Source organism: Cavia porcellus, unplaced genomic scaffold, assembly GCF_034190915.1.
Source record: "Cavia porcellus strain 051 isolate PalLab524CR breed Dunkin Hartley unplaced genomic scaffold, mCavPor4.1 scaffold_19, whole genome shotgun sequence".
Classification (NCBI taxonomy): domain Eukaryota; kingdom Metazoa; phylum Chordata; class Mammalia; order Rodentia; family Caviidae; genus Cavia; species Cavia porcellus.
The window spans coordinates 26,288,292-26,310,619 of NW_026947502.1; the positions used below are offsets into that span (position 1 = coordinate 26,288,292).

The following is a 22,328-nucleotide window of genomic DNA, read 5'->3' on the forward strand; positions in this document are numbered from 1 at the left end:
GGCGTAACCGACTTGGTCCCAAGGGCCTCGGAATTCCCAGAGTCTCTGTGTCGCTTCGCTTTAAAAGTGTACCTTTTATCGTACTGTCACGGACAGTGCCGCGGGTGGCCGGCTTTCTCGGACTCAGAAGTCCTATAAGCATCCAACTGCGGCCCCTAACCCACTCACCCCACCCCAAGGCGCCGAGCACAGTGCCGGATGCACAGGAAGTGCTCGGAAACTGAGCAGGGACCGGGGCTACCGTAGGGCCCAGAGGTGGCGCTCAGCGCTTTAGGATTCAATCCAGCAAAGTGAGGTTCCTCCCAAAATAAGCAAGGGTCACCGAGGCCGGAGAACCCCGCTGCACCCTCCGTAACCGCGGCCAGGCTGACTCGGGCCGGCGCCCCTGCCTTCCGGAGCCGCTCCGCGCGCCTGGGCCGTCCACCGCGGCGCCCCTCACCTTGTAAACCTTGCCGAAGGCGCCGTCGCCCAGCTCGCCCACGATCTCCCACACCTCGTTGGGGTCCACGTCCCGACGGACATGCTCATATTCGCGGGACTTTCTTTTCTCGAAGGTAGACAGGCGCAGGATGCGGCGGAAATTGGCGAAAGCCATGGCTGGGGGCGCGCGAGGTGGCGCCGGCTCGGGCTCCAGCCACGGATCGGTCGCGAGGGGAAGGAGGGGTCGGAGGACGCCGCGGCGCTCGGGGCTGCTCCGCAGCCTGACCTGGATCAAGTGCGCTCTGGGCAGCGCCGCGGCGGCAGCACCCGGAACCAAGCAGGCGGCCGCGTCCCCGCCCTGCGCGGTGCGGTCCCCGAGCCACCTCCGCAGCGCTGGCGCCGCGCCCCTAGCACAGCCCAGCCCCCGAGCCGGCAGACGCGTTCCGGGGACCCAGCCCCGCGCCCGCCCACCCGCGCGGCTCCACCTGCGGCTCCCCGGCAGAGCCCCGAGACCCCCTAATTGGCTGCGGGCGCTCCCCGGCTCCGCCCGTCGCCGCAGGGCACTCTGGAAACTGTAGTCTCCGCGCACCTCACACCACAAGCCACTAGCTGGTTTTAAGAGAGTTTAGGGGACTGCCCGGTTATGGGGGCCGGCTGTGCCGCATGGCTCTCAAAACTGATATGGGAACTCGAGGGTCAGCGAGTGGGCGTTTTGCAAGCGCCCCTCGATCGCGGTGGTGCCGAGAAGGCGAACCCGCAGTAGCCCCTGCAATCCACCCCTTGGCCGCCCTGCCAGCCGGTCCTGCCCCCCCCCCCCCCGCCCCCGGCTTTTCAGGCGCGGACGCCAGGCGGGCGAGCGCACGCGCCCCAGGATACACGTCGTGGCCGCCGGCGCGCTGTGGACCCCTCGGCTGCTCGGCATGGTGCTGCCTCCTAGTGCGCAAAAACGCTGCGCCCTGCCGGCCGCGGTGGTCCCGGGAGCCCGGGTGACCCGCTGGTTTCCCGCTTCGCGCGCGAGCCCCACACCTGCCCAGTGAGATTCCAAGGCTGGAAAGAAGAGCTCCTTTGGGACTTACTAAGACTTGGTTCGTGATGGGTTAGTGGAAATATTTCAAATTAAGTTTTTTTTTTAACTTTCTAATTTATTCCCCAATTTAAAAAGACGAGCGCGCCAGAGATAAAATTAAAGACTTCTTTGACAATCTTCATCCTCGAGCCAGGCGGCTTGACTCACTTCACTGTTACAGTTACCTGCTTGCGTAGACAGATTATAGGGCTTTTGCCTGAATCTACAGTCGGCTTCCCGACTGAAAATGCGGGGGAAAGGGGGGTGACAGCCTGCAAGGCCAGCTATGAAGAGCGAAGGCCACGCTCCAGTCCCTGCACCTGCGGGACACGGAAAACGTCAACACCGAGTGTTTTCTCCCCTTTCTCAGTACGTTGCCCGAAAACATCCCTGCGCGGCGACTGAGCGTGGTTTGGCGCTGGGGAAGCCCGCGAAGTCCGCCTGCAGCGCCGCGGTGATGGGCGCGGAGGGCGCCTGCTGGAGGTTTGCTCTCTGCTTGGATCTCATATTTGGGATGTCAGAAGGTCTCTGTCACTGAAAGAAGGAAATGCCTCGGCGGATTGCTGTCAGAGAGTGGGCCGGTGAGCAAGCCGAAAGCTAGGTCTCCCTGTTGCTTCTGCCGCGTGAGCCACGTGGAGGAGGTGGCCCCGACCAGCCCTGACGCAGAAAAATAAGGTGAGTCATAAGCCAGACCCGAAAAACTTCATGACCTGTGATTTTATTACTAAGGAAACGTATAGAAAAGGTGAAGACCTCAAGGAGGGAAAGATTTCCTGGGTAGGTGCGGAAGAAAGCAGGGTTGACTGTAAAGGGAAGATGAGGAATCTTACTGGAAAGATGGGAGGGTTGTGAACCTGTGCTACAGTGGTGATTTCACAACTCAGCAAATCTACCCCGACCACTGAATTGCAGTGTGCATTTCTGTAAATGAATGAACTTTATAATATGTAAATTATACCTCAAAAACAAAACAAGAAAGTTGTAACCTTTTTTTTTTTTTTTTTTTTTTTTACCAGCCATGTGGTCCAGTGATAGTGCTTGCTTAAGGAGCGTAAAGCCCTGGGTTCATCAGTGGCCCCAGTACCACTGTTGTAGTCAGGGGTTGTACCACAACAGAGCAAAATAACAGATTGTAAGAAAAAAAGAGTTTCAGCAGAAAGCAAGCCACTTCTCTGAAACAACTAGTAACTCATTAAATAAATTAGTACACTTGCCCTAAACGAACTCACCATGAACCTAATGATGAGTAAAGAAAATAATTAGACATTTTTGTTTTGTTTGTTTGTTTGTGTACTGGGAATTGAACTAATGACCTTGAGTTTGCTAGGCGGGCATTTATGCCACTGAGCTATAGCCCCAGACCCCCACATTTTTTGTTCTTTTATAGGGTTTTTTTTTTTTCTGTTTTCTGGAACAGCTTAAGATAGAAAGGATTTGTTCCTACCTAGTAAGATTAATAAATATTTTAATGTATCTGTCTCTAATTATGAATGCATTTGGACATATCTTCAGAGTTTAGTTAGACATTTCAGCTTCTCTGCTCACGTTTCTGTTTGATTCACTGTATTTTGTTTTGTTTTTTGAGATGGCTACACATTGTAGTCTAGGCTGGCCTCAAATTTATGACCCTCCTGCTTCAACCTCTTATTGCTGGGATTAATGTATGGGCCCCATGGCTGGCTTCCTGGCTTCCTTTTTAATTCCAGGAATTTTTAAAATAGTATCTTGTTGGGCCAGGCATGGTGGTACGAGACTGTAATTCCAGTACTTGGGAAGCTGAGGCAGGAGGATCTGTGTGAGTTTGAGGCCAGCCTGAACTGCATGGTAAAACCCTGTCTCAAAAAGACAAAAAAAAAAAAACTTCATTGAGGTTTTAATTTACATTCAACAAAGTGCGCCCATTTAAAGCATAGTGTCAATGAGCCTTGACAAGTCTATACTGTGTCACCATCAGCATCCTCATAATTTCCTTATGCCCATTTCCAGGTAACCCCCATTCCTATTCCTTAAAAGCAGAGATCTGTCTTCTGTCACCATATATTGGAATTATCTCTTCTGCTTCATCATATAAATCATGCTCTTTCATGGCCTGCCTGTTTGCTTTTGTTTGTTAGTTTGAAGTTTGTTTAGGGGGCCTTCCTTCAAGCATTTGACTACTGAGCTACATCCCCAGGCCATGTCTGGCTTCTTTTATTCATCCTGTTTTTGAGATCTATCATGTTTAATTCTTCAGGACTCATTCCTTTTCACTGCTAGGTAGTATTCCGTGATGTGGATATAGTATAAGTTGTTAGTCTGTTCAGCTCAGGACGGATATTTATGATGTTTCAGCCTCTGGTTAGTATGAAGAAAGTTTCTGGGAATATTTCCATATGAGTCTCCATATGATGGAGATCAGAACATCCTACCCCAAAAAATGGCACCTTGGAATTCAGGAAGATAGCATAGGGACAAATCATTCTCACCCGTCCCCTGTTCCTAGCAGCCTGTCACAGGATTCTTATCTGACAGGTGTCTTCCCTGTGCCCAAATAAGACAAAGAGACACCTTAAGAACTGAGCAAACAGCCTCTCACAACTAGGTCATGCCTTGTGCTTCAGTCCTGTGGCTGTATACTATCCACTCTTCCCCAGACATAAAAACTCACAACTTTATTTATTTTTGTGGGTCTTCATTTCTTTTTTAAAGTATTTCTTTTTTTGGTATTGGAAACTGAACTTAGGACCTTGCACTTGCCAGGCAGGTGTTCATGCCACTGAGCTATATCCCTGGCCCTTCATGTCTTTTTTTGTTTGTTTGGTTTTGTTTTCGTTTTTTGAGACAGGGTCTTGCTACATAGCTCAGGCTGACCTTGCACTGTGTCGCCCTGGCTGGCCTTGAACTCACAGCAGTCCTCCTGCCTCAGCCTCCAGAGTGCTAGGATTATAGGAACGCACCATCATCACACCTGGCATTTCTTTTGAAGAATCTCATCACATAAAAACTATTCCATATGTTCTTGTTACTGTCTTTTGTGGTAGGGATCTTGCTATACACTTAGCGACAGAAGAAGAAAACTTACTTCTTTTCCTTTACAGCTATATTTTCTGGGTTTGCTGGGTGCCCACAGGAGCTCGGTTGCTGAGTCACATGTTAAATGTACGTTGTATGCTTACCTTTCTCAGAAACTGCCCAACTGCTTTCCAAAGTGATCGCATTTTTGTAGTTTGCATTTCCACAAGTGATACGTGGGTTCCCAGGTAGCTGCAATTGTGCTGATATTGTTAGTCTGTTTAATTTTAGCCATTCTAGTGAGTGTGCAATTCCCTTTCGTGTTCTCACAACATTCACCAACGCACTTTGGCCACCAGAGATGTGGGAGTTCTACCCACACAAAAGTTCTCCAGTTCTCTGCAGACCCGAGCTGGGCGCCTTATGAATCAGTTCTGACGCCATCTACCTGGAGCGAGAGCCCCACTCCCAGGCAAGCTTGCAAATGACTGCAGGGTATACGCGTCGGGTAAAAATGAAGTAGGGCTGAGGTGTAGCTCAGCGGTAAAATGCTTGCCTAGAGTGTGTGAGCCCCGAGGCTCAGTCCCCAGCACCCAGAAAAAAATAATAAAGGATGTCTTTTCATTACTTTAAAAGGAGGAGCTGGGCATCTTGGCACATACCTGTAATCCTAGCACTTGGGAGACTGAGGCAGGAGGATCATTGCAAGTTTGAGACCAGCCTCTGCTATGAAGTGAGCTCAAGACCAGACTGAATTGTGTGGCGAGACCCTGTCTCAAAAAAAGAAAGCAAATGGGAACCAACTATTTCATAATCTGTGCCCTGTAATCCCAGTATCTGAAGTTTACAGTCCTGCTTCCATTGTAGTTTCTGCTGCTTCATGCTCATGGTATTTTTTTTTTTCCTTGTGTGTGTCACATCCTTGGAAAGTGATTTCTGGGGTTTCTTTGAGCCTGAGTAAAGGTTGGATCCTTCTGAAAGGAAAAGTGTTTGCTTTGCCGAGTGACTCTGTTCAGATCTATGCAAATTCATACCTAGGGCTCAAAGTTCTTGGCCCACCCAGATGATGCACTGGGGGTGCAGACCTGCAGCGCCCTACTTCTGACTCCTCAGGGGTCACTTTTCTTTCCTCTGGCTATTCTGGTCACCACCAAAGCAGCCTTCCTCACCATTCCCTGGGCAGGAGCACAGGAGCATGTTTCCGGCCTACCCAGGCATGGAGTGGGTAACACCGAGGCCCAGCTCTTCAGCAGTGACCGTTCCCACTTAGGGTAGGCCGTGGGCTGCTTTTATTCACTACCATCTCCAAACACCGCCTTGATGAAAGCCACTTATGCCTGGGCTTCTATCTCATTTTTTCTTCCAAGCTACCAATGATTTTATCCCTAGGATCATTGTTTTGTTTTTGTTTTTTGGTGCCGGGGATCGAACTCATGACCTTGCAGTCACCAGGCAAGCACTTGAGCTGCTGAGCTAAATCCTAGGCCCAGAATCATTAGATTGTAGTGAAGAAGTTTATCCTCATAGCCTAGTCCGTTGTATTACTAAAATCAGAACTGCTTTGAATTATATAACAAAGATTGTTTGTTCCTTTGTAGGAAAAAGCTCCATAAATCCTTCCTGGTATCAGGTGGAGGGTTCCTGTTTGTAGCTTCTTGGATCCCAAAGAATCAAGCAGGATACTCAGAAGGAGCAATGAGAGTATGATTTATTAAAAATGAAATTGTTCTTTTCTCATTATTTTTTTAATTTTTTAGGTACCAGGAATCCAATGGAGGACTCATACTTGCCAGGCAGGTGCTGTGCCACTGAGCTAAATCCTCAGCTCCTGGTTTATTAAAAATGAAAGAAGCGAAATTACACTGCACAGTGAGACAGCACCCACCTGACGGGGCAGGCGCTGGGCCTCCTAAAGCCCTGGATTATGGGAGGATGTGACCTGGGGACTGACCGGAGTCATGGTCCATCGGGGCATCTGACACTGCCCACCTATAAAGAAAGGGGGTTATTAACCCAGAAAGTTATCACAGTGTACAAAGCCAGGATCAGGGGCTGGGGGCCTAAAGCCACAATGCAAGTGGGACTGGACTCAGGCAGGGTCATGCACCTGTGGTTTCCTGTGCCGGGGCTCTGGAGGGGCAGTGCCATCTTAATGTGTTGGTTTCCCACTGGGCTGGCACAGCCCTCCTTGCTCCTCAGGTCCTGCTCCACTGCTTCCTGTCCTTTACTTGTCCTCTTGTCCTTCCTCAGCTCCTACCTCAGCGTGAGCCAAGTATCTTTCCCTAGCACTTCATCACCTGACTCTTTGGTTATGGATTATGGTTAATGGTTGACAAGGGTTTGGGGTTTTTTGTCTTTTTGATTTTTTTGTACCGAGACTCAAACTCAGGGCCTCCCACTTATCAGGCAGACACTGTGCTGCTGAGCTGTATCAGTGACCCTTGGCAAGGGTTTTTAACCTCTTCATAAGTCCATTTACCTAGAAGAATCATCCCATGTAGCCAGATGTGCCGTCCACTATGGCACCCTGCTGCCCTGTGTGGCTGCTGAGAACCTGCCCGTATCAGGTATAACCACTCTGAACTGAGGTGTGGCAGAAGTGTAAAATACACTGGGTTTAATTCTTTAAAGACACTCATTATAAACTGAAATCATATTTTGGATACATTGGGTTAAATAAAATGTTGTTAAAATGATTCCCATTTGATTTTTTTTTTTTTTTACTTTCTTCAAATGTGGCTACTAGATTTTTTTTTTAATCATTCTGGGGATCAAACCCAGGGCCTGAACAGGCTAGGTAAGTACCCCACCACTGAACAATACCCCTGGTCCTAATATGTGATTAGTATTTGTAACTCACATAATATATTTATTAGAAAGTGCTGATTTAGATCTTCAAGTTATTGTTCCAGAGTTTTACATAACATTCTTTTAATTTTTTTTTTTTTTTGGTACTGGGAATTGAACTCACAACCTTGTGCTTGCCAGGCAGGCATTTATGCCACTGAGCTAAATCCCTGGCCCCCACTCTTTTAATTCTTTACTAGTATATGTTTGCAGTAGGTAATGCTTATATGCTTTGTGTGGCGTAGGTACACATACATAATAATATAATTTTTTTTCTCATTCTGTTTCCTACCCCCTCCTTCCTCTCTCTCTCTCTCTCCATTTTACTGATTGATTGATTGATTGATTGATTGATTGATGAGACAGGGTCTCATTCTGCATTTCAGGCTGGCTTTGAACTCATAACCCAGGCTGGTCTCAAACTCAGTGATCTTCCTGTCTCAGCCTCCAGAATGCTGATATTACTGGCGTGCACCACCATGCCTGGCATTCTCTCCATCTCTTGATCTCCTTCCCGCAAGAGAAGGATCTGTCTCCCTACTTCCATTATCTATCTTTTATTTTGCTCTTGATCTATAATTTTGGTTTCTCATACAGGAGAAATTATGCAATATTGAAATGTGTGATTTATTTCACTTGACATTATGGTCTCAAGATGCATCCATTTTCCTACAGATGACTAAGTTTATCCTTCTTTTTTTTTTTTAAATCGGTACCAGGGATCAAACTCATGATCACACGCCTGCAAGGCAGGCGCTTATGCCGCTGAGCTAAATCCCCAGGCCCCAAGTTTATCCTTCTTTATGGCAGAGTAGTACTCTATTGTGTTTAAATACCCCATTATCTTTATCTGTTCATTTGTTGATGGCCGTGTAAGCTGCTTCCAAGATTTAGCTATTGTGAATTGTGGTGCTATATACATGGTATGCAGTTATTGCTGTAATATGATGTCTTGAACTCTTGGGAAGATTCTTGAAGGTGAATGCCTAGGTCAAATATAATTTCTATTTTTAGTTTTTTGAGGACTCTCCAGGCTGATTTCCACAGTGGCTGCACCAGTTTGCATTCCTATCATTACTATAGACTGTTCCTTTTCCCCTGTGGCCTTGCCAGCACTTGTTATTATTGGACTTTTGTCTGTCCTCACACTGCTCACTTCTGCTGCCGGTACTTTCCATGCTTCTCAGTCTCCTGCATTTCTATTGGGAGACATTTTATGGGCTCTAATTCTTTTCCATGCTGGTCATTCATGTTTTGTTTAGCTCTGCCAGCTTTTTATTGGTGTCTTCTATAGCTTCCATGATCATTTTGTTTATTTGACCCATGATCTGTTTGTTTGTATCTTATCTGAATTTGCCAATTGCCTTATTGATCTGTTTTGTTTCTCCTTTGATATAATTTTAAATAATTTGGCTGTGTGGATTCCTCCCCTCTAATGCCTCATGGATCGACTTTGAGGGAGTTGGGAGTTTTCAGAGGCATTTTAGTGCCGTGTCTTCTCAAGTTTCTGTTTTCGTTTGTTTGTTCTGTGTGGAGGTTGAAGGGCCATTTTCGCCGAGAGCTTGGATGTCAGTGTAGAAACCTCTTTCTTTTTTCGGTCTTTTTCGTTATCGGTACCAGGGATTGAACTCACGACTGCCTGCTTGCAAGGCAGGTGCTTATGCCGCTGAGCTAAATCCCCAGCCCCAGAAACCTCTTTCATTAATGTCTGCTTGTCAGTGGTGTCCTCTGGATACAACCTTGGCCTTTGCCTCTGTCCCAGGATCCAGCCACCTCCACTCACTTGGGATGGGAGGCTATGGCATATTTGGTCCAGTACCCAGTTCTCCAGTATTGTTACTGACCCCGAGGCAATCCAGAGACTGGAATCCCAGAAAACCAGTTAATAGTAACAGCTGTGTCACCTTGGCTATAGTAATAAAATCAGCGTCAATTATAGCATTAAAGACAAACAGAATTTTTGATAAACTCTAAGGACCAATAATATAATCACCTTGGAGCTCTAGGCATGATCAGTTAGCATGCGACACCTATAATAATATACCACACTTAACCATAGAAACATTCTGTGATGATAGTATGAATCCTAAGATGACCCAGTATTGACTTACTGTTGACCTACAGCAGATATCAACTATATGGGACAACTTTACCTCTGCTAACAATAGAACAGTATTCAACAGCATAAATTCATAAATTCAACTAGCTGTCTAGAGATTCATTCGGCTCAGTAGCTACCCGAGTAAAAATAGAGGGGATGGGGAACTGGAGGATGGGAAGAGAAAACTTCTGTGTGTGTGTGTGTGTGTGTGTGTGTGTGTGTGTGTGTGTGTGTGTGTTTGAGACAGTCTCGCTATGTAGTAACTCATTATGTAGCCCAGGCTGGCCTCAACTTGCAGCGACCATCCTGCCTCAGCCTTCCTGGGCTTGGGATTACAAACCCAGCAAAAAAAGAAAAGTTTAAAAATTAATCAATGAGATATGAGGACAAAGGTAAAATGGGAGCCCTCTTGATGAGTCTAAGGAAATTAATAGTTGTTAGGAAACAATTGTGCAAAAGGACAAAACAAAAAGAAGAAAAATAGAACAAAATGCAGGAAATAAAAGATAAAAAGGAAAAGAAAAATTTGAGAGTGGAAAAGAAAAAAGGACATAAACTAAAAATAAAAAAACAGGAAAAAAATCTTTCAACCCCTGAAAACTCAATGAAGGAAAGAAAAACAACTTTAAAAATAGGGAAAAAATTGAGTTGAAGAAAAAAATTTGTGTATATATGTTTTTTTTATTGTTGTTTTCTTTTGTAGCAGAGATCAAACTCACAACCTTGCATTTGCCAGGCAGGCGATTACGCCACAGAGCTAAATCCCTGGCCCCTCGTCTGTATTTTTAAATGAGTGATTTATTTTTAGAATCTGCAGTTTTAGAATCCAGCCTGTCACAATTTTCTCCACCTAGATTTAGGGCCTATGTTTATTTTAAATTTAATTTTCAAGAGAAAAACAATTTAGAAATAAGATAATAGGAGGTTAACAATGGTTAATACATTATGTATTATTATCTTTAAATTATTCAGAGTACAAACTATCAGTATTCAATTGTCCAAACAATATTAGCACAAACCTTTTTTTATTTTTTTGTTTTCTTGTTGGTATTGGGGATTGAACTCATGACCTTGTGCTTACTAGGCAGGCACTTGTGACACTGAGCTATATCCCTGGCCCTCTCTTTCCTTTGGAAGTTTCTTCCCATCTTACAACATCTGTTGTACATTTTGGATCCTGTTTGCTTTTTCAGCTTCTCACACTAAGGAAACGTACGATGTTTACACATGTGCATCTGGTTTACTTCACTACCTATAAAAGTTTCCAGTGTGTCCTTCTTTATAGCTCAGTAGTACTCCATTGTATAAAAAGACCACACTTTCTTATCCTTTCCTTGGTTGATGGGCATTTGGGTTGTTTTCAAGAGCTAGATATTACAAATTGTGCTGTTATAAACATGGGTGCACACATATCACCGTAGTACAATGTTATTAATTCTTCTGGGAAGATACCCAGAAGGGGAATAGCAGGGTCAAATGGAACATTTAATCCTAGTGTTCTGAGGAAGCTCCATGCTGATTTCCACCATGGCTGCACAAGTCTGCAATCCCACCAACAGTAGAGAAGGGTTCCTTTTCCCTCACAGCCCCTCCAGCATTTATTATTGGTTGATTTCTGGTTCATAGCCGTTCTTTCTGGAGTAAGATGGAGTCTCAGTGTTGTTTTAATTGGTATCTCTTGAATGACCAGTGATGTCAAACACTTTTTCATGTACTTATTTGCTGTTTGTATTTCTTCATGCAAGAAGTTTATATTCATCTCAGATGGGAGGTCTGATTTTTTTGAGTTCTTTATGTTTTCGATGGTAATCCTTTGTCTGAGGAACAGCTGGCAAACATTTTTTCCTACATCATGGGTTATTTGTTCGCTCTGTTGGTGGTTTTTCTTCCTGTGTAGAAGGTTTTTAATAAGATGAGGTCCCAGTAGTTGATTCTTTTTTTTTAAATTTTATTTATTTATTTATTTATTACCGGTACCAGGAATTGAACTCACGACCACGCGCTTGTAAGGCAGGTGCTTATGCCACTGAGCTAAAACCCCAGCCCCAGTAATTGATTCTTTATGATAGTTCCTGTGCAATTAGAGTTTTATTCATAAAGTCTTTGCCTATTTTATCTTGCAGCAGATTTAATGTTTCTGTTTTAATATTTAGATCTTTGATCCATTTTGAATTTGGTTTAGTGTATGATGAAAGATGTGGGTCCAATTTTAATCTTTAGCATCTGCAGAGCCAGTTTTCCCAGCACCATTTATTGAAGAGTTTATCTTTCTTGCAGTGAATGTGTTTGACACCTTTGTCAAAGATAAGGTGGCTGGGACGTGGCAGCACAAGCCTATAATTTCAGCACTAGGGTGGCTGAGGCAGGAGGATCCTTGAGAGTTCGAGAGCAGTCTGGGCTACAACATGAGCTGAAGGCAGCCTGAACTGCAGAGCAAGACCCTGTCTCAAAAAGACAGAGACAAAAAAAAAAAAAAGATAAGATGGCTGAGCGTGTCTGGAGTTGTTTCTGCCTCTTCTAGTCTGTTCCATTGATCTTTGGGTCTATTTTTTTGTTTATTTGTTTTGCTTTGTTTTGTTTTGTTTTGTATTTTTCCAGCAATATGCTGTTTTGGGGAGGTTTGTTTTGTTTTGTTTTTAAATCACAGCAGCTTTATAACATAATTTCAAGTCAGGAATTGTGATGCCCCGTCTTGCCTTTGTTGCCCAGAATTGCCTTTGCTTTCCTATGTCTCTTCTGATTTTAAATGAATTTTAGGATTGTTTTCTCTAATTCTGTGAGATATACTGTTGCAGGGTTTTTTTTTTTTGTCTTTTTCGTTTTTATCGGTACCAGGGCTCGAACTCACGACTACCTGCTTGCAAGGCAGGCGCTATGCCGCTGAGCTAAATCCCCAGCCCCTACTGTTGCAATTTTTATCGGACTTGCATTGAATCTTATAACAGTTTTGGGAATATGGCCATTTCCACTATGTTTGTTCTTCCTGTCCAAGAGCAAGGGCTACTGTTCCATTTTCTGAGATCCTCTTCAATCTCCTTTTTCAGAGTGCTGTAATTTGCAATGTAGAGGTCTTTTACATCCTTCATTCAGTTGATTTCTAGATATTTCATTTTTTTGGATGCTATTGTAAAAGGTGCTGTTTCCCTAATTTCTCTCTCAGCGAGTTTGTTATTTATGTACCGGGAGGCTATCGATTTTTGAGCACTGACTTTGTATCCTGTTACAATATTGAATTTGCTTATTAAATTTAGCAGTATTTTAGTGGAGTTTTGAGGGTCTTCTATGTAGAGTTTCATGTCATCTGCAAATAAGGATAATTTAACTCCTTTTCCTATTGTTCTTTTTTTTTTTGGTACTAGAGATTGAACTCATGGCCTTGTGCTCGCTGGGCAGGTGCTTATGCCACTGAGTGAAATCCCCAGCCTTCCATTGTTCTTTTTATGTCTTTCTCTTGTCTGGCTAAAGTTTCTAGGACTATGTTGAATAAGAGTGGTGACAGCAGACATCCTTGTCTTGTTCCTGATTTTAGAGAGAAACCTTTCAGTTTTTGTTCATTTAATATGATGTTGGCTGGTTTGTCATAGAAGGCTTTTATCAGATGAGAAAACACCATCTTTTCTAATTTTCTGTATGGTTTTTATATGAATCAGTGCTGGACTTTGTCAAAAACTATGTCAATTGAGATGATCACATGATTTTTGTCCTTGGTTCTGTTAATATGGTGTATTACATTTGTGGATTTATGTATATTGAACCACCCCTACATCCCTGGGATGAACCCTACTTGGTCATGGTGTATAATCTTCTTGATTATTTGCTGATTTCTGTTTGCCAGTATCTTATTGAGGGTTTTTTGCATCTATGTTCTTTAGGGAAATTGGGCCAATGGGTTCTTGAGGTACCTTCCATGCACTCAAGACCCGTCTGTCCACTCACTCCAGACTGTGTTTTCCCTTCAGTCAAGATGTGTCCTTGCTAATGTCAGCAAATGGGAAAGGCATCAACCCTCTGTTCTCTGCTGGCTGTAGGTGGCAGGGCAGGGATTCAGCTGGACTGTTGGATTCCTGATGATACTCACAGGATCTGGTTATTTCCTGTGGAAGGCAGCGCCTCTGCCATCCCAGCCTGAGCTTAGGCTTCTCAGAGGCGCCTGCGTCTGGTCCACTCCCACCCTGCAGTGGTCTCCAGTGGTTGCCTCTTCGCCAGTCACTGTGGGAGGGTAACACTGGAATCCCTGAAGTGCCCAGCCAGGCCCATACTTTCTCCCAAGGACTGCTGGCTTTCCGGGCTCACCTCCTCTCCCTGAGCATTGCCCCCAACCAAGATCAGTTCACTTGGTTACTCTGCATCTCTGCTGCCATGTGCCAAGAGGAAGCAAAATGCAGAGCTGACTTGGAGTTGGTGGATGGTCATATCGTATGCTAAACATGGGCCTATTGGCTTACCTAGTATTCTTACATGTATTTTTTTTTTTTTTTTTTTTTTTTTTGGTCTTTTTGAGATAAGGTCTCACTATGCAGTTCAGGCTGGCCTTGAGCTCACTTTGTAGCCCAGGCTGGTCTTGAACTCTCAACAATCCTCCTGCCTCAGCCTCCTGATTGTTGGGATTACAAGCGTGAGCCATCACACCTGGCTTCTTACATGCATTTTAAGCCTTTCATAACATTAATCATGTTTACTCTTTCAGTCTTAATTTTAAAAAATTTTCCCTTCATTTGCAAAAGTTTGTCTGTTTTGTTGTGGTTCTTGTTTTTGCAGTACTGGGGATTGACCCCAGGGACTTACACAGACTTGCATTCCTGCTGTCTGTCTGTCTGCCTCACTAAATTGCCCAGACTGGCCTGGAATGTGTAATCCTCCTCCCTCAGCTTCCCTAGAAGCCGGGATTCCACGAGTGTAACTGGCAAGTTTGTCTGTTTTTATTGATTTGTTCTAGATCTAGCTACTGGCTTACAGTACAAAAGACAGGGCAGCGTGCTAACATATTGAGAATAAATCTGGAAAAAGCAGAGCATTTTCATCTACATGACCATTTGGATTCTTCAACAAATAAATTGTATGAAAAATAAGGGAAAAAACTAGAGAAATATAAGAAACATTGGAAACAATAATTATCTGTTGGGTTCCTGACTTTAACTAAACATCTATTACACTTTTAAGAAACAACTGGGAAGCCAGGTATGGTGGCACACTCCTGTAATCCCAGCATTCAGGAGGCTGAGGCAGGAGGATCGCTGCAAGTTCGAGACCACCCTGGGGTACAAAGTGAGCCCAAGGCCACCCTGAACTGCATAGCAAGAACTTGTCTCAAAAAGACAAACAACAAAAACAAAAATAACTAGGAAAAGTTGAATACTGATTGAGTATTTGATGGCATTCAGGAATTATTATTATTTATCTTCAGGTCTGATAATGGTAAGTGGTGACCTTAAAAAAAATCATCAGCTAGGCCCAAAGGTACGTGTGTGTGTTCTAGCACTCAGGAGGTAAGCTATAAGTTTGAGAACTGGCAAGGGTACACAGTAAATTCAAAGCCAGCCTAGACTACGCAGTGAGACACTGTCTCGAAAAAAAAGCCCAGGTATCATGGCACATACCTGTCATCCCAGAACTCTAGGAGGCTGATGCAGGAGGATCATAAGTCTAAATCCTGTCTGGGTAGTTTAGCAACTGTTGTCTCAAAAAGGAGAGGATGTAGCTCTGAGTCAAGACTCTGCATTCAACCCCTAATATCACCAAAAACAAGTCATTTGCTTTTTGAAATATTCAGATCTATGAATATATACAGAGAGCTGTTTTGTCTGGGACTTACTTCAAGATAACCCAGTGGTGACATCAGAGGGAAGTGAATGTAAACAAAGCAAGATTGTTTCAGAGTTGACAATTGTCCAGCTCGATGAGTGCATGAGGCTTTATTACACGAATCCCTCTACCTTTCAGTATGGTTAAAGTATTCCCTTACACAAAGTAAAAGTCTTAGTTATTCTAATCAAATGTGCTGCTTTGTAGATTCACTGATTTGCACTTTGGCCCTTTAAAAAATTCCTTCTCTGTGGCTTTATTTTACTGTACTTATGTTAGGATTTTTTTTTTTACAGCTTTTGTATCTTCCTATTCTTGTCTTGACTAATAACTGCATTTGGGTTATAAATACTCCAGGAAACACTTTGGCTGCACAGTGAAATTTCCCTATGCAGCAGAACCCTTTGCTCACTTTTGCACGGTCTGTGATTTTGTTGAGAAGCCCCATTTTGGTGACGGACAACCCTGTGGACAGCAAGGCCGGAGAACTGGGAGGGCAGGACGCACTTTTCCTTCAGTACGCACAGTTTGGACAGTTTGCTCTAACCTCTCCTGCCAGATCTTCTCAGACATTTCGTCCAGCATTCCAGTTCTAAGGCAGAATTCTCTGTTGTATTGCAGGTTGCCAGGGCGCCGGCTTACAGCGTCCCAAGATGAAAGTGAAGGAAGGGTCCTTTGTGTGGTACCTCTATCTGGACAAAATATACTGCTTATTATCCGTGAGGAATGTGAAGGCCTTACTGGAGTATTTTCGCCTTCTTGATGTACACCACAAAAACACCTTAAATGGTCAGTACTTCCCCACCGTCCCTTGGAGTTGGTGTCTGGTTGATAACAAATGCACAGGAAAACCTGCAGAACCAGAGACTGCTTAGCTAACAGATATGTAGGTACTTATGTGTGGTATGTATTTGTATGTATGTATTTATGTCTGGATATTGAACCTAGGGCCTCGGGCGTGCTAACTAAGCACGTGCTCCACTTAGCCCTCTACTCTACACGCCCAGTTTTTTTTTTTCCTTTTTCTTTCTTTCTTTTTTTTTGAGACAATCTCTCTATGTAGTCCAGGCTGGCCTCAAACTCTTGGTGATCCTCTTGCCTCGGACTGCCGAGTGCTAGGGTTCCAGGTGTGTGTCACCACACCTAGTCACCCCAGAACTCATTCTCCCCTTCCTCTCTACATGGCTTTTGTTTTTTTGGCTCCAGGGATCAAACTCACAAGCTCATGCTTGCCAGGCAGGCAGTTAGACCACTGAGCTAAACCCCTGCCCTATATGTTTTTTTTTTTTTTTAATTTTAATTTTGAAAATCAGGCATGATATCACATGCCTGGAATCCCAGCACTCTGGGCAGCTGAGGCAAGAGGAGCATAAATTTCTTGGGGGGGGGATCAAATTCATGATCTCGCACTTGCCAGGGAGGTGCTTATGCCACTGAGCTAAATCCCCAGCCCCAGGATAATAAATTTTAATCCAGCCTGGGCAATTTAGTAACTTAGTGAGAACTTGTCTCAAAAAAAAATTTTTTTTTTTTGGTCTTTTTCCTTTTTATCGGTACCGGGGATCAAACTCATGACTGCCTGCTTGCAAGGCAGGCGCTTATGCCGCTGAGCTAAATCCCCAGCCCCTCAAAATTTTTTAAAAAAGCAACAGAATAAAAGAGGGCTGAGGATGTCCCTCACTGTGAAGGTCCTGGCTTCAATACCCAGCATCACAAAGCACCCCTTCCCCATTTTGCAGGGGAGGAGGATGGGAACTGACACTCTTGGAATTTATGATCATCTTGTCTCAGGCTGCTGAGTAGCTGGGATTACAGGCATATGCCACCACATTCAGCCGTGTGTGTTCATTTTCTAGCTGAAGCACAGAGAGAAACCACCAACTGAGAGTTTGGAGTTCAGTAGAAAAGATGAAACTTCGGGCTCTGGGGTACATCCAGGTTCTATCATTACTGCTTGTTCCATCTGGAGAACATTCTCTATCACCCAGTTTCATTTCTTCATCTAGAAATAATAATGAAGCTGGGGGCTGGTGGGGTAGCTCAGTGGAAAGCCCAGGGTTCCCGCCTCAGCATAAATGTGCACGCACACATGTACACACACACACACTAAAAGAATAAAAGGTAGACCCCCTTTTTTCACAATTTCAGACCACCCTTTTTGTATGCCCCGTGTTACCCGTCTTCCCCCTCAGCCTGCCTAGGTAAGGCAGCTGCAGGACCCTGAGCTCTGAGAACGCCGAGCTTGTGCCAGGGCTCACTGACTCCGAGCCCTGGCTCCTCATCCCAGGGCTTGCTTAAGAGTCCCATCTCCCTAGTAACGAAACCAGTCCCTGGTGACGCAATGCCCTGGAGATAAAGTAATGCTCATGTTTCTGGTCACCAAGGGATGGGACACTGACCTAAAACCAGGAAGGTGTGGCCTAAGGTTTGCCTTGAGGGTGGGGTGACTTCAGGCCCTGGAGACTTGGGTGGGTCAGGGTCAGCTGGTTTCAAGATACCATTTATTAAGTAGCTACCAGATCTTGCCTAAGAGATTTCTCATGGAGGAACTCCCCATGCAGCGCTGTGTGTGTGTGTGTGTGTGTGTGTGTGTGTGTGTGTGTGTGTGTATGATGTGTTGGTCCCAGGGGCTCAGGCCTGGATGGAGAAGTAACATCAAGGGCCACAGAGTCCCCGAGCCTGCCATTATGAATGGGTTCACCACGTTCTCAGCTAGCTTCAGCTGGGACTTTAAATTACATAAACGCGTTTTTCATATTCAGTGGAGTCAGGACATAGTTTCTGTAATCAGTGGACAAGAGGAAATCATACGCAGACAGAGCTGCTCTGAAAACCTCTAGCTGCCCTGGGGTGCGAATGTACACCCCTGGACGGCCACACACAGTAAGGGGAACCAGTCGCTGTTGCTTCCTCCATCCCCAGTGCAGTGACAGGCAGAAGCCTCCCTGGTTCTTCCCTGTAATTCCTCCTTGACTGCATGTGAGTGAATATGCACTCACCAGCAGGGGGAAGATGCGGCCTCCTTGTGGAAAGACTGAGGCTGTGTATCAGACCAGGCACCTGTGAACCCCTACTCTGCAAGGCGTCTGGAAGTACCTACAGGCAGGAGCAGCCTCACCTAGGAGCTTGTGGGAATGTGGACTCGCACACAGATCTTTTTGCAAAGGGAAGGAGATACAGAAGGAGGGGAGAAAAGGAATGAGAAAGGAATTCAGATGTACGGGCTATGTCCTCCCCATGATGAATGTTGTAATCATTATGCAAACATGTACTGAAAAAAACCAAATGTGGACTCAGCCACATGTGAGGTTTCCTGAATCAGAAATGGTCGTTTGGCAAGCCACCCAAGTGGTTGGTGAGTTCTTTCTTTTTGAGACAACATCTCACTGTGTAGTTCAGGCTGATCTTAAACTCACTATGTAGCCCAGGCTGGCCCTGAACTCACAGCGATCCTCCTGTCTCAGCCTCCCAAGTGCTGGGATTACAGGTGTGTGCCACCACACCTGGCTCATCAGCCAGCGTGGCTGTCATCACTCCTGCCTGTGTGCCCCACGGGGCAGGTGGTTGGGGCCAGGAACCACATCGTCCCTGCTGTCTCCCTCTGCACAGCACGGGGGCCGACGCTTTCGCACACAGCTTAGGGAAAAGCAGTTCCGGTCCTAATGGAGTCGTGGACGGCTCAGTAGGGAAGCCAGACACGAATAGCATTCTTCTTCCCAGGTCAGTAAGCTTCCATCAGTCCTACCGCTCATGAGTGTCCAGCCGGTCAGCACCTGGAGCTCTTCCCGAGTAACCCGTCCCCTGACCTCCCTCCACAGATGTGCTCTTCTATCACTTCCTCAGTTACGTGACTAACTTGAAATCCAGACAGATCAGGATGGTGTTTGACATGTTCGACTGCAATGCTGTGGGTGAAATTGGCTTCGAGGAATTCTACTTGTTGGTCTGCATCCTGCTGTCACATCAGGCAAGTCCCAGGTCAGGGTCTGGGGCCCAGGAGGCGGGGCTTGGCTGCTGCACCGTGATGCTAGGGCCAGGAACCCCAACTTTCCCTTTCACTACAGACAAGAGGCGAAAATGGGAGCGTGATTAACTTTGGATCCTGTTGGAAAAGTTGAGCATTTACGCTGCCTCTCCCCACGGTGGCCTCTCCTTGTTTTCGTCTTTTTCATGTTCTGATAAAAACCAGATCTGCCTGGCTGCAGTGGTTTCCAGCCTGCCCTTCCTCTCTCGCGTCCTGTCTGGGGGTTTGCAAAAAAAAGCAGTCTTTTTAAACGCTCACTGCCTCTGTGATCCTCTTGCTCTGAGCTTTTCTGAAAGGAATGAATGACGGAGACCAGAAATGCCTGCTTTGCACTGCTGCTTGTCACACACAGCCTCTGTGTACAGTTACGTTTCCACGCCTTGAGGAAAGGACCTTGTATGGTCACAGTCTCGTCACAAGACCTTTATGGATGTGAGGAGATGCGCTCTGGCAACTAGAGTTCTGTCCAGCGCTTCTCACTGCAGGGGCCCAAGTTCCCTCTGAATGCAGATGCACAACGGGCTCCCCCCGGGGAAGATGGAATCCTTTCACCTCGAGCTTCTGTGATTTTAGTTTTCCAGGGAAGGGGCTGGTGACCATACCAGCCTGGATGTAACAAGTTTACAAAGCACCACCAACCCTATTCCCTGTCTCACGTTTCTCTCAAAACAGAATCATTTGGAAGAACAATTTATGTACTGCCATTCGCGGCACGTCTTTAGACTGCTTGACATAAACGGAGAGCAGAGAATTGGTAAAGTCAACTTCCACTTGTACAGATTTCTCTTCAACATTAGAAACGAGCGACTCAAAGAGTTCTTCCAAGATTTTCACTCCTCGGAGGACCGCGTAAGTGTAGATCCCCAAGTGTAGCATGGCAGCCTCTTAATAAGGCAGAAGACAGAATCGGATTACCTGTAGTAGAGATGGGTGAGGAGGAGGCTGAGAGACACGATCCGCACGGAGCTGGTTCAGAGAAAGTCTGGAGACGCACGAAAAGGCTGAGTGCCACACCATGCGATGTGGACTCACAGGTTTAAAGAAAGAAATGTAATGACAGGGCAGTAATTGGTGTCGAGGGAAGGGTTCAGGGATCTGGCTAAGCAAGGAAGTCCATGTCAGGACCACGCGAGCAGAATCCTCCGGGAAGCCATGGTGAGGATGACGGATTTTCCCTGCAGAAAAGGGAAGTCTGTGATGCAGAACAGGGGAGTGGGGGGCACGCTGGGGAACGATGAGCACCCGAGGAGGATACTTGGCCTCCTTTACAAGTGGCAAAATAAGGGTTGCAATCCTGTTGTCATCTGTATCACATATTGTATCAAATCGCTCCTGAAGTAATTTTTCTTTTCCTCCCCCAATAAAAGCGTCTTAACTACAATGAATTTAAGATATATACTATCTTTGCCAATGAAAAATCCAAGGAAAAGCAGAGGGAGAGAATGAAAGAGGATAAGAGAAACAGATTCAGATCTCAGCTCAAGAAAGTTATGTGTCAAATTGCTGTAAGCAGATTTCTGAGAAGACCTTTCCCTCAGAAATGATATGATTAATTCAAACTGTTTGAAAATAAACACATTCAAAAAGTCAATGTCATCAGTGTGGGTGTCTTTACACTGACTTGTATTCAGAGGGCCCAAATGAGTGCAAAGTGGCCGGCTGGCTTTCTTTCTGGCAGCGTGTGGAATGAATCCAAGGGCCTCGGGCTTGCCAGGCCAGGGCTCTCCGCTCTGAGCAACCGCTTTCATTTTGTGGATAGGACTCGATTTTGCTGATGCTTTTTCAGGCCAGCCCTGCTCACTGGGTGCTGGTGCATCCAAATAACGGCCGACTCTCCCTGGTGCCAGGCAGGGGGAGCTGTTTTCATGACCCAACACCCCGAATCCTTTCTAGTGCCCCATTTCTTAGGCTAAAATCACTCAAATATCAGACTTTACACTGACAATGTTAACATGCCTAGAACCATGAGGGAAGTCGATATTTAAATATATGCTGTTTTTTCTTCCAAGGTGGGGTCTCACACATGGCCCAGGCCAGCCTTGAATTTGCAGGTTGGGGAGGTCATTCTGCCTCTGCCTCCTGGGTAACTAGGCCCGCAGAACTGTACCACATACCTAGCTAAGGCAGTGTTTTTCTTGGAGACTGAATTACTCTCTGGTGAGTTAGGCACTTAGGCAATTGAACCAAACCTACTACAGTAAAACAATTACTAATGCCCTTGCATAATTTTAATTCTTATATAATGGATGCCTTGGGTACTCATATTATTTTCAGCACAAGATTTGTTAATCTCTACCTGATTGTGTTGTGATGTAACACTGACAACTACATATAGTATGTGCTTGCTACGTGTTAGGCGGTGATTTGGAGGCATAGCTTATTCTCAACGCTGTCAAGTAGGTGTTGTTATCCTCAATTTACAGATGAGGAAAGGTTAAGAATCTTAGCCAAGACTATCTGACTTAACAAGGGATAGAGCCAGGATTCAAGTGCTAGGTCAGTTAAGCTTGCTAGTGACTCCAGCCAGGGATCTAGCTCACTTGAGTTTTAGCAGATTCTGTCCAAGTTTTAAGCTGACAGCTGATTTGCTCAGAAATTCATTTTACTTTAGATTAATTGCCACATCTCCTACCATAAATTTCTCAGGAATGAACACAGGAGTTGAAAAAATACAAGTCATTTATTATAGATCAACGACTTCTTAGTTATGGGTATGTTATATAACTGATTTTAAAATATTCAACAAGTTCCAGAGCACCTAATAGTGTCAAATATCCAAATTTATTATACTGTGTCCAGATGTGACAGGCAAGAACCTGGTTCACAGCCTGCTGCAGTGGCATAGATCTGTCACCTCAGCCACTTGGGACCTGAAACAGAAGGACTGCAAGTTGGAGGTGAGCCTGGTAAACTCAGCAAGACCCTGACTCAAAGCAAAAAAATAAAACTAAAGGCTGGGGCTAAAGGTCAGGGCATCGAAGGCCTTGGACTCAGTCCCAGGACTGCCAAAGTAAATAAATAAAACTGCTTATTTAAGACTGTCATTCATAAGTCAGACTTACAGAAATGTATTGTTG

At 45.2% G+C, this 22,328-nt stretch overlaps 2 protein-coding genes across 3 annotated transcripts in view; one reads left to right on the plus strand and one right to left on the minus strand.

Moving 5' to 3' along the window:
• Stk10 (serine/threonine kinase 10) overlaps positions 1–854 on the minus strand; it is a 111,482-nt gene extending 110,628 nt beyond the window's left edge. The window contains exon 1 of the mRNA XM_063230786.1: positions 440–854. Within this exon, the coding sequence (XP_063086856.1) occupies positions 440–595 (156 nt within the window). The 5' untranslated portion in view covers positions 596–854. The remainder of the gene's footprint in view (positions 1–439) is intronic.
• Positions 855–1,269: 415 nt separating this feature from the next.
• Efcab9 (EF-hand calcium binding domain 9) lies at positions 1,270–20,842 on the plus strand. Of its 2 annotated transcripts, XM_023566442.2 has the most exons (5): positions 1,270–2,161; positions 15,849–16,016; positions 19,046–19,194; positions 19,924–20,100; positions 20,619–20,842. In XM_023566442.2, the coding sequence occupies exons 2-5, from the start codon at positions 15,881–15,883 to the stop codon at positions 20,793–20,795; spliced, it is 639 nt and encodes a 212-aa protein (XP_023422210.1). In that variant the 5' UTR covers positions 1,270–2,161; positions 15,849–15,880; the 3' UTR covers positions 20,796–20,842. The 2 variants fall into 2 exon arrangements, with proteins under 2 accessions (XP_023422210.1, XP_063086859.1); XM_063230789.1 differs by having other exon boundaries at positions 1,273–2,161; positions 19,924–20,842.
• The last annotated feature ends 1,486 nt before the right edge of the window (positions 20,843–22,328 follow it).